The 12,220-nt window shown below is 38.4% G+C and overlaps 1 protein-coding gene across 1 annotated transcript in view; it reads right to left on the reverse strand.

Annotated features, from left to right (window-relative positions):
- Window positions 1-416: 416 nt before the first annotated feature.
- STAT4 (signal transducer and activator of transcription 4) overlaps window positions 417-12,220 on the reverse strand; it is a 38,697-nt gene continuing 26,893 nt past the window's right edge. The window contains exons 14-23 of the mRNA XM_009575807.1: window positions 9,488-9,571; window positions 9,120-9,218; window positions 7,745-7,880; window positions 6,596-6,648; window positions 5,685-5,779; window positions 5,113-5,249; window positions 4,507-4,698; window positions 3,252-3,318; window positions 2,620-2,728; window positions 417-500 (exon numbers count right to left, since the gene is read on the reverse strand). Coding sequence (XP_009574102.1) covers window positions 474-500; window positions 2,620-2,728; window positions 3,252-3,318; window positions 4,507-4,698; window positions 5,113-5,249; window positions 5,685-5,779; window positions 6,596-6,648; window positions 7,745-7,880; window positions 9,120-9,218; window positions 9,488-9,571 — 999 coding nt within the window. The 3' untranslated portion in view covers window positions 417-473. The remainder of the gene's footprint in view (window positions 501-2,619; window positions 2,729-3,251; window positions 3,319-4,506; window positions 4,699-5,112; window positions 5,250-5,684; window positions 5,780-6,595; window positions 6,649-7,744; window positions 7,881-9,119; window positions 9,219-9,487; window positions 9,572-12,220) is intronic.

Below are 12,220 nucleotides of genomic sequence, written 5' to 3' on the forward strand. Positions count from 1 at the left end.
ATAGAAGCTAAACCAATGGTATACAAAGTGACGATTAAACAAAGTTTTTAACATAATAAATCCTAATTTCCCCAAATGCATTAATGTCTTTAGTTATCCTTATATGCTGTTCTCAGAAGCAAAACATTTTGTTATACTCTCGTATTTACAGCAATTCTATGGATGTTCATTCTGAAAGTAAAATTTATCCCTGCTGGACCCCACTGAAGTCAAACAAGCTCCAAGCTAGAAAGGATTTGGCCTTTTATCAGTGAGGACAGCAATTTTGTCTGGCATGAGGACACTTGTAATCCCTAGCGAGAAGATTCCTGGTTTACATGCTATTGATAACAGAAAGAGGCCCAAGAATAACATGATAATGGTTTCCAGGAAATGCTGATCTACAAAGATAACAAAAAAAAAAAAAAAAAAATTACTGCATTTTTAACCCATCCAGTGTTCACACGATTACTAATTTTTCCAGCATGTGAACTTCAGTCAGTTGAGTAAGGAGAACTCAGCTAGAAGAAAAGAAGGAAAAGATTAGTCTCACGGCAGTACGGCTGTTCACTCAGAAATAATTGCAGATGAAACCTTCTCTGGCTCAAGGCAACTGCAGTGTCATTTTGACAATGTAATACAAACTGGTAAGGATCCGAGGATCCTGTTTCTAGTTCTTTATAAAATATAGGAATGCTCATTAGAAAACACTGTGTGGGAAACAGTTGCAATAAAAATGGTATATATTTTTATATGAACTTTTGTGGTTCTTCCAGCCTATGGATATGTATAGTGGGATTCTTACTGGAGTCTTTGTTTTCCCAATGGGTAGGGGAATCTAGAGAGGGGGGAAACAGAAGGGAATTCAGAAAGACTGCAGAAAGTATATCTTGCTAAGACTGAGTTACTGAGTTGTAGGATATTTTATCCTGCTGCAGATTTCACTCTTGTTCTCTGCATTTCACATGGTGCTTTTTATTGACATCTCATGGAGGAGAAGTGTTGCTTTAATAACGCAGATTGTCTGCTTACTGTAGTCAGCCAGCTCTTCCCCAGGGTAGATTATATTGTGTGAATTTGCAATGATAAAGAAAAAAACGCCGTATTTTCCTTATTCCTTATTATTTAGCAAGATAAATAGAATGGAAAAAGTAAGGAATTCTTTAAAAATCTTCCAAAACTATTTTCTCCCCTAATTTCTAGCAGAACTTGAAAACCTTTCTAGCAAGAGCCTCCAGAAATCCACCTACCATCTAGCAGCACTGAACAAAAAAAAAAAACTGCAGCATTGATTGTATTTGACTCTCCCAATTCATCACTGGAACACATTCTTTTTGTGTGATTGTGACCCCAAAAGATGGTGATGGTCAGGGCTGGTTTGGAAGCTCTGGACAGAGCTGATTTGAGAATTACTGTGCATGCTAAAAGCAACCAAAACCATTTGAAGCCTGATGATAAACAAAAGTGAAGCCAACTATTCTTTTCACTGCCAAAACTTTGGGAAATGCAAATGCATACGTAGTTCACAAATGCAGTTTAGAAGGTCAGAACCGTTTTCATATATGTATAAACCAAACAACAAATGAGTGGGGACATGTCTCAGATTGGGTGTGGTAGGTTTTAATGCAGAATTTCTTCAGGCTAGTATTTCAATTTTAGCTAAAGAACGGGTTTGTCATGAGCGCTATCAGAGATAAAGGTGAAGAAGCAAAAAAAGATATTTTGCTCTTGAACAGATCTTCAGTTTGGTGTATATTCAAGAACTCCTCTATTTGTATATAAAGTTTAACGCTGCTTCCAGTCATTGACAATCAGGATTCTCATTTAGTTTTCTTCTGTTTGTGGGTGAGGAAGAGTGTTTACAGAGAGGCATTTGAAGGGGAGTTGACAGGCTTTTAAATGCACAACCATAAGATCATAAATCATTGAACATACAGAAAACTAAGAGCTAGTATTAAAAAGGAGGTTTTCTTTTAAAGCTGTTAAAGCCAGACCACTGCTGTGTTTTCTGGTAGAAGTCTGCTGGACAAATCCCCAGATACATCAGTGCTCCAAGTACTCTAAGCTATGATGATTCAGAACACAATTTCTAGTCAGTAAGTAAAAGAGGAAAATAGGACATTGGTACAGTATTTTCCCAATCTTTCTATATACTTAATGAATATTAGTTTTATTTGCTAAAAATGTTTTAGTTGACTTTTAATTTCTCACTTTGATATCCCATGTAGAAACCTGCAGTACTGAAAAGTTGTGCACGTTTGCCGAATCGGAAATTTTTATGTTCCTTGTGCAGCTTCCCTGAGCAAGTCAAGTCCTTTGTGCTATCTACAGAATTAGTGTAATAGTTATGTATTTGTCAGTGTAAAGGCTTTGTTTGTGCAAGAACTCTGAGATCTTTCAATTATGACATTCATTGTTCACTGGCCAGCATGTCAGACTATTTCGCATAACACAGTGCTCCCAAGTATGCTTGCAGCATCCTGTCCTATTTAGAATAGGAAATGTCTCTACCATCGTTTCAGAATGTAATACAGCAAGTGATAAAAGAGCTTGCATTTTTTCTCAGTTGTACAAGCAGCCTTTTTATAACCAGCCCATTTGGTTAGTATTAACTTATGAATGGAAAAGTTTACAACATACGGCAGTTTCGATCACTGTGGGACTCAGGTGTTCTCTCAGCACAGCATAAACGCTTGGAGACATTGGAAGAAGATCTGATGGAGAATGTGGATCTGTAGAATCATTTAAGCTTAAAAAAAAAAAAACAAAAACAAAAACCACAAAAATAATCTTAAAAGCAACCTAAATCCCTCTAATTGGATGCATAGCAGTGGAGTATGGTGAATGCTTATTAAGTTAGTTAAGCCTGTATTCGGGCTTGCTGGTGGCCCTGTAAGCACATGCCAACAACCTGGTATACGTTTAAAAATGTAGGAGACAGGACCAAGGGAAGAGAGGATAAACCTGACTCTGTAATATCAGCTGCTGGAGAGAAAAAGGAGACAGTGAAAGATAAGTAGATCAGAGCACTGTAAAGTCTGCATTCAATTTTTACAAATGTTTTGCCACATGGATGGGAAAAGCACTGTAGAAGTAAAGTTCTTTACTTCTCTTTCTTGTCTTTAGCAGTCCTTGGCCAAATAAAAACCATGTGATGTGTTGCTATCCCAAACTATTTGAATGGGGGAAGGGAGGCAGGGAAAACTTTGAAAAAGTATGTAAATTTAATAAAAATAGCATTTGAAGTGTAATACATCTGTAAGGATACTTACATTTTGGAGACTGGGATAAATACAGAAGGAACATAACCTTTGCCTCCTCCATCTGAGGGCTTTGAGACTAAAAATAAACATTAGAGAAATTAAATGTTGCCTAGTAATTTTATTATTTATTTGAAATTGATTATCTGCTTTAAGTGCTGCAGACCATAATATATTAAAAAAGAAGTGTCCCTGTTTATGCTTAAATAAGCAGCCATAAAATGAGGGGAATTCCTGAGATTAGTCGTTGAGTTCAGGTCTTAGTCACATAATTGACTGTGCTCCCTTGATATGAATCGCCATCTCAGAATATAATACATTAACTGATGAAAGAGATCTCGTTAGGGCTTCAAAAGCAAATATACTGTAAGTGTACAAGCTTGGTGCTTCTGAGCCTCTAGATGTCAGTTCTGCAAATGCTTGCGTGGAGCGCTCTGTCTACAGATACAGCTTCAGCAACGTCTTTTGCATGAAATTAAGCATATACATATATTTTTAGGGGATTGGAGCATTAGGCAAAGTCCACTGAATTAAAGTGAAGAGGAAAAACAATTGTAGCCTCCAAATATTTTTGAGTAGTGTAGGAGTTTGAATTCAAATGGAATTGTAACCTCTTATACTGAAAGTCCAGAAGAATGTGTATTATCTCTTAAAAAAAATCAAGGCTTTGAGGGCTTTTTTGAGAGAGAGCAAGTTTGATTGAAAAATGGCCTGACTTGTAACTTGGACAAAAAAGAGCATGGGCCTGAATGTATTTGGAGCCATTCTTGTCTAGCCTTTTTGTATTTTCCAGTGCAGTTGCCAGGAGTTATACTGCTGGAATAAAGCAGTACTTCCAAGCTGTTTGGAAAATACAGAATTTCCTTGAAATTAAAGAGACAGGATGCTACAGTGTAACACAATTATGAAGCCGATAAGCAGGATGACTTTTCAGTTTCATCTCCTTTGAACACCTGAGCACTGAATTTTGTAATGCATCGGTCAGGAAAAAAATCCTATTTTTTTGACTCTTTCTACCCTAAGATCTATTTCTTAGCTTCTTTTAAACATTGTTGTCGTCGCCTCTAATGTAACCTCTAAGACCAGGGATATATTTACAAAATGAAGCTGTCTAAATGGTAGACACGCATTAAAACAGTTCTCTTGAAGATGCCGATTAAAAGAGGCATCTTAATCCGTTCCCTTTCTCCTCTCCCCCGTTCCTCAAATTGCTTCTTGACTTTGCAGCTGCTTTGCAGAAAGGGTAAATACAGAAATGGAGCCCAACCTTCATTTGGCTGACAGCTGTAGTGTTTGCCAAAGGCCTTATCTTTGGGAATGTCTGGATACAGATACTTCAAAGGGTTTTCAGGAACGTTGTCTGCCATAATAACTTTGTAATCGCGCAGTATGTCGGCAAAAGGCAGTGCAGATAAGCGACCTTTGTTATATGGTTCCACCGAATGAAATGTTACGTCTCCTGTAAAAATAAAAAGGCACCGTAACCGCTGATAACTGGCAGATCAGCATCTGCAGTTGGAACATATTTTTGCCTTTCTTTTGCAGTTTACACTGGTGTGGGTTTTACCTGTTCGTACCAATGTTAGTATCTTTCAAGTTATACTTTCTGCACACGTGGAAACAAATTTAAAGCCTGCAGTAAGCAGGTACACCTCCTAATGAAATTATATGGTTCATATAAAGAACTGAGAGGTAGACTTTCAGAGTTTTGGTTTGTGTTTCAGTAAATATGATACTTGTATCTTGCCCAAAACCACACTAAGACATGATACACATGAATTTTACTTTTAAACCAAAGAAACTGTGGCTCCTATATTACAGGTGTATTGCAGAGTTTGAGGTTTATGTTATTTTTTTTTTAAATTATACTTACCATTTTCTAACTGATCCACCCAAGTAAAGGTAATTCCACCCAGATTGCTTTCACTAAACCTTAATAAAAATGTTCCTGGTGTCTTGTCTTTGAGCAAAATTCGTTCCTTCTCTTTGCTTACAAATCCCATTACGTACCTGAAGTGTAACAGGAAATCATGGGTTTGCTTTTGGAAAAAAAATAGACTTCAATCTGTGCAATGCATCTGGCCAAACTTTATATAGGTGTTCAAAGCCTGGTTACAAAAGCTTTATAAGGCCTTGAAACTATGACAAAAACTTCATGTGAATTACATGTGGAGTATGGCATTGAGCTCAAAGTACTACGAAGCATGATGAAATTTATCACAGTACTTTACTGGACACTGACAGAATTGATAAACCGATCTAAACCTGCATTTCTAAGAGATTCAATGGTGTTCCCTTTTGCCAAAATTTCAAGAAGTTATAAATGGGAAGAGGGAAGTATTAAACTTTTTGCAAATTCTTTTCTGCATAGCTAAAACTGGGATTAGTAAAGAAAAAAGGCACAGCAGAGAGAGATCAATATACAGCATTTTCCTTGTTGCTCACCCATCAATCCAAAGAGGAAGAATGTGTTTTTTAATTAAGTCCAGGATGGCTTCAAGCCAAACCCAAAAGGTAAAAGACTTTCCAGGCAAATGTTCCTAATGGTTAAAAAAAAAAAACAAAACAACTCAAAAAACAAACAAAAACAACACATGCAAGAAGAGAATTGTGAGAGTATTGTTATCCAAGATCCACATGACATGGCTATCTCAGTTTCTTAAAAATAATCTAGTTTGTACAAGCGAGAGTGACAAATTTGAACTGCTGTTTTGAGTAACGTCTCTCAGCCCGACATAAAAACAACTGATTTTTAAGGTATGCATTGGAAGCGCCTCACTTTTCAAGAAAAAAATAAAATCACATTTGTTGTTTCTTCCTGGTTATGAAATTACATTTTGAGAGAAATTATGATGAGAAAGTTGAACTTCCTTCCAAGGTTCTATACGTGTTTAAATAATGTAGTTAATATGAATAAAACGAGTTTACCCTTCTTTCTCAATAACTTTGCTGTTCCTCATCACAGTTACTGAATATATCGACCAACTTGAAATAATTTAGGTCACAACAGAGCATATGAAAAAATTTACAGTATGCTTTATGAAAAATGTATTGTATGCTTTGATAGCACAATCTATTGATCATTTACAAAACTATATAGGGCACACTAATGACAGTTTCTGATCTCTGTAGCAATGTAACTAAGTAAATCTCTTAGCCCAAGCTTTAAGCTTCTGGAAATACTATTTTCGTATTTAAATTTTTACAATGAATGCGATTGTGCTGAGCCACACATTCAGCATATTGTCCCACATACAGCAAGTGGGAATCTTACCAGTAGCATCAGAGAAACAGAGTTAGGCACGCGTGTGGGTGTTAAGAGAAAGAAGAGTCTAGTTTTACTTTCCGAACTGTACCTTGCAGAACTTTGCCCAGGATAGTTGATAATCATTGTAACTGACTTGTTGTCCTGAGAGCAAAAAAAAACAAACGGTGAGTCTATTTTTCTGAAACAGATACAGCTTGATATCTGTATAGTTTGGGGGGAGGGGGGAGTACAGCACATCCAGACTTGGAGAGGGATTGAGAGGGGCATGCTAAGAGACTGTAGATCAGTTTTTCTGTATCCTTTCATGGCATTTTTGGGAATATTTGCCTAAAGTAGTCTGGGACTTTGTTTCTGCCACACTGTGTGCTCTGTTTCAGTTTTTAGCCCAAGTGTTACTTCTCCTGGCCTTCACGCTATCTTGAGCTTCCGTATTTTAAGACAATTTATTTTTTCTTTCTTATGATTCTTGCTGATTTACAATGGCACCTCTCAACTCCACTAAGCGAGAAATCTCCAAGAAACCATCAGAAAAAGTGACTGTTGCCCAGGGAAACCAGTCTTTGCTTCCCAGCTTTGAAAGCAATAAAAGTAAACATTCCCCCCAGTCTTTGACAAATGCTTGTGTTCTTGCCCGACAGTAGAGGTATCGTTACACCCTCAGCTTGGAGTTTCTTACAGCTCACAATGTGTTTTATAATTGTTTCTTCTCCAGAAACAGATAAAGCTTTCTTTTCTTCTGCCAGCTTTCCCTAAGGCCTCTCCTTTCTGAGGGACAGTCAGATCCAAGTGTTCAATAGTTCACCTCGCTGAAGTTACAGGGCCTCTTTGCTACGCTGTCACCAGTGAAGGATGGGTCCCAGAACTAAACAGACCCACAAGGACGGGTACTTAAAATGAAACAAAACGCAAACCAAACCAAACCCCATAAGCAAGCAAAAACACTTCCTTTTGATTTCAGATGCGTGAGATAATTACTTGCTAAGGAAACAAAATAACATAACAGTTCAGTGTGACTCTGATGCCCTCTTTCTTCAGTTCAGCAGCCTGGAAGGTCAGAAGTTCAATCACTTTGTGGTAAGAATAAGCTGACGCGTGCTTTTCTTTAAAGAAAAAAATGTCATTGTGGCATTTTTGAAGTCAGCTCTGGAAGTGGAGGTCATGCTTAAAGTCATTACCTGTAACTGTCAAATATAAGAGCCCAAAAGCAAATAAAATCTGTATATTTCTATACACTTACCCATAAGTTTCTCTGCCAGCATGTTGAGCTGTTCAGAATTGAGTCCACGACCGACATATGATGAAAATTGCCAGCTCAGTACTTCTAAGAGCTGACTTAATGTGGCAGCAGGGGGATTGTTGAAGAAAGACAAATTCTGCAACAGAATTAGTGCTTTGTTTAGGCAGTTAGCAACCATGAAATACGCTGCAGGCTGTAAAAGAAGGCCGCAAGTACTTGAGCAGAATCTGGAAGTGTTAAAAATGAGGTGTGCAGGGGGGATACACTGGGGCAAATATGTGCTGGCCCTCCCATCTGCAGCCACCCAGCAAGGTCCACTTGGGTGCCTGAGCAGAGTTGTAGGGGGAGACTCCCCGAGAGAGCGGGAGTCCGTGTGTGCATCTTGGATGATAAAATACCTTGCTATGCTTCTGATGTCATCACATGTTAAGACAGTGAAAATATGCTTAAATCCTGTCTAATAAATGCAGATATTCTCACTATACTTTAATATGTTTGGAGCATGGAAATCTTAAAATGTTACATACTCATATAGCGATATGTTGTTGAATTATTTGGCTCATCCTAGTTTTTCATTTGGTTTCTGGACTGTACATGTAATAAACGTACTGAAGACTGTGCAAAACCTCTTTGGAGTATCACAGAGTGATAATGAAGTCCAGGCTGCTGGTCAGCTGGCCTGCCATCATCCTTAGGCGCACTCTATGGTAAACCGTCTTATCCTTTCTCTCCTCAAAAACATCTATGTGACTGCCACTAATCCCCGACTGAAAGCCTGAGAGCTATTGACAGCCTATTCTACAATCTGCAAATACAGTAACAGTGACTGAATCTAAAATATGTGCTGAGCCAGTTGGAGCCTGAGAAAGAACGATTCTGCTTTTGCTCACGGTCAGAGCCACTAGAAGGTGCTACTTGACACTTACAGTCTTTTCCAGAGAAAGCACTAGCTCCTATAAAATGCATGAGGGAAAGCAGCACTTAAGTATATTACAGACACACCTATACACCTACTTCGACAGTTTTGAATTTTACTAGTTGAATTATTTTGTACCACGTACAGTTTTGGTCAACTGCATCCAAAAAAGACAAATTCAAACTAGAAAAGTTGTGGAGAAGGGCTATCACCTTTCCTTAGTTTAAGAACTACTACTTTAGCCTACAAAAAGGAAGGCTAAGAGTGCATACGGTTTTATACCTGGGCAGGGAACAAAAGATAAAGCGAACAACATTAAAGTATGATGTTGGTAACAGTGTATAATAATAAGGCCAGTTTAAGAGGGAAACACAGCCTTTTTATAATGAATATATTTGGTAGCCAAGTAATAGAAATGTGAAAATGCAGAAAGTCCATACTTGTATACTGAAGACCTACCTGAGGATCGTTGGTTGACAGATTGTACCAAATAATAGAAGCCCACGCGTTGGGTAGTTGGCTGACATTGGAAATCATCACCACAGGCAAAGAGCTGGTCTGGTGGAAAGAATGAATGCGGTATGTAAATGCTGCCGAGGAAAAGTGTTAGTGCTGTGTTATGCTTTGGTTTTTTAGCCCCCTCTTCCTTCCCAAAGCATACGCTTCTGTCCAGAAGTTCTGGAAATCATGCGTCTGCTTATGGTTACTGCTGAAGATAGCATCTAGGATAGATGGATCTGTGGTCTGGCTCAACACGGTTGTTCTTCTATAAGCTGCTGGAAAATGCCTTTTATTCTTGCCCCAGAAAATATGGCTAGAATACTCACTTCCAAATTTATGGTCAATCCATACAGGCAGACCTGTGTTTCAAAGCTGATGGAGTGCAGTTCCTCGGTCACCATGTGAGGGCCCTGAGGGAGTAAGTAGGTTATAAAACTGTGAACGCACAGTTGGCATTAATACTGTTTTAGTGACCCGACTGCTGAGATTACACAACTTTGGAAGAAAACACATATCAAATATATAAGTAGAACAGGAAAAGAAGGAAGCGAAGGAAATAATTTGTTTGTTAAACTCTGACATTAAAGTAGTCCAGAAGTCTGGTGTTTTTTTCTAATGAATCTAAAAAAACCCCTTGACATTGTTAAAGCAATACTTTTAAACTTTTAACTTTCGCTTTTAACTTTTTCTAAAATGGTGCTTTTAAACACAGATTTGCACACAAAAAGTTAACAGATTATTTTTTGTGTCTGATAAAGATTGTCTCCAACTTTTCTTTTTCTAAAGTTTCTTCACTGATTGACAATTCCAATTTAAACAGAGATGTTAAACTTCAAGGAGAAACAAACTAGAAACAAAACAAAAAGCCACATCTTTAATGACAAGTAGGCCCTTATCTGGGAACACAGGTTTGTTGTAAGCATAGTTAGAGGGTACTAGTTGAAGGAGTAGAGGCCTAAATCGTTAATCCAAAGTAAATCTGGTATTAGAAAAACAAGCGTTTCTTGGATGGAAAATAAAAAAAAGAAAATCTGTTTGTCATAGTTGATTGAAGTTTGTAGTACAAGTGTTTTGTTTTGATTACAAACCAGCATAGCTCTGTAAAGATCCAAATCTCTGCCCCTTGGGAAACAGATCTTTCAAAATACATTTCCATCCCCAGAAGTCAAAGTATAAAAATCTATTTGTCCTTTTCCTGTTTTTTTGTTGTGGTTTTTCCCCTCCCCATCACATATTTGTTTTGTCAGATGTTTTAAAAAAGAAACAAAATCAAAAATCCCAAATCAAAATGCTTCCATTTACTGAAATACTCCGCTTTCAGTCAATGTAAAATAAAACTATTCCTTGGGAAAGTGCCTTGTGGCCTTATCTCTCCCATGGAGCACCTCCTCCAGGGCATGTACAGGCCACTGCAACAAAAGATACTGTATAAATGAGGGGTTGAGAGCACAGGAGATCCTCAGGCATCTGAATAATAAATCTGCCTTGCAAAGGGAAAATCCAGCTCAGAGCTGAAGGCTTTTACATGAAAGTCATCCATCAAATGAGCTCAAATGTTTTAATACAGATAGAATTAATCCAGCTCAACCTGTACTGCTGACACAAAGTTGAAAAGGTTTGGTGAAACTCCCCTTCTCCCTCCCCCCCGGTTATGATTTTGCAAAAACTTAAATTTTTCTAATGGAAAAATCATCTAGGCAAAAAGGCATATCTACATGAAAGGACAAATCTCAAATACAGAGAGCTTCCACTTTTTTTAACGAGGCAAGTCATACTTAACAACTACACTCTCAGCTTACTAAACATCCTATAACAAACCAAGTTTTTAAATTATTATAGTTGCTGTTAAAAAAAAAAAACAACTTGTTCATGCTAATAATGACTTCACAGACTGTGATTTGACCAAGGAGAAGCTCTGTTTGAGGAAATCAGTTAGCAGTGAACCATGTCACAGCTCAGCTGTCCTAATTCTCCACAGCCCTACGTTTTATATAGTTATAAAGGCACAATGTGAAAGTGGGAGTAAAACGCTACCAAAAGTAGAGCACCAACATTTTTACACCTACATTTTTGCATTTGCTTGTCTTGATGCAAATGACTTTGTAAGTAGCAAAGTAATTGGGAGGTGAGCCTTGAGTTTCAGTCTTGCTAATCAGGTTGCAAGTTATTCTGTTCAGAAACACCGTGTGAAGCGTGCACAAGGATCTTCTGCTTTAGGTTTTTGGTTAAAATTCTCCATGCTGATCACACCTTCGCTTTGTACGTAATGACTACTTGTAATAACTTTTCTGTTTGTATAACTACATCTATTTGGGCTGTGATATGAGTGATTTTTATTATTTTTTTAAAAATTTTTTTTGAAACTTGCCAATACAACTTTACCCTCAGCGCTTCTACTGTGCAAAGAAGTTACACTGGTGTGGAGATACCTTAAACCAGTATAGGCTATTTCACTTCCTAGGTAAGTAGGTGGCATTCATAGAAGCATCTTATGACTTCAGTTACCTTGGGAGACACTAATTGTTCTGGTAGCGTTGGCAGAGGCTGTATCATTGGCTGCAAGCTTCTGACTCTTGCTCCAGTCAGAGATGCATCTGCAGATTTTTGCTGTTAAATAGCAATGCTAAATTTACAGTGATGGTCTATTGCCGCTCTAGAGTTTGTGTGTACTCGTGCCTTTCCCCTCCCTGCCTACTGCCTCCAGTTGCTGGATGAGGACGTCCTGCCTGCTCCCCTGCCGTTCTCCTTTCCCCTCCTGCCAGCGATGCAGAAGGTGAACGAATGAAGGCAGTAGCGTTCTTGCCTGTGATTCTGATTTTGTCTGTGACACCCGGGGCACTCAGGGGAATCACGGTTTGTAGGAAGCCAGAGCTGAGAAGAAGGGCGTAGGGTAGAGCTGTGCAGATGGTGAGGAGCTGGGCAGGGGAAGAAGCACTGGTGGTCTGGATGTGAGGGGTGCTGGAGGGGAACGCAGGAATGGAAGGAACACTCTATGATACAGGGGCACGGTGTTCTGGGTGTGGATTAGCGCCGATGTTAATACTTCTGATTTCTGTTCT

Source organism: Fulmarus glacialis, unplaced genomic scaffold (assembly GCF_000690835.1).
Source record: "Fulmarus glacialis isolate BGI_N327 unplaced genomic scaffold, ASM69083v1 scaffold30214, whole genome shotgun sequence".
Lineage (NCBI taxonomy): Eukaryota > Metazoa > Chordata > Aves > Procellariiformes > Procellariidae > Fulmarus > Fulmarus glacialis.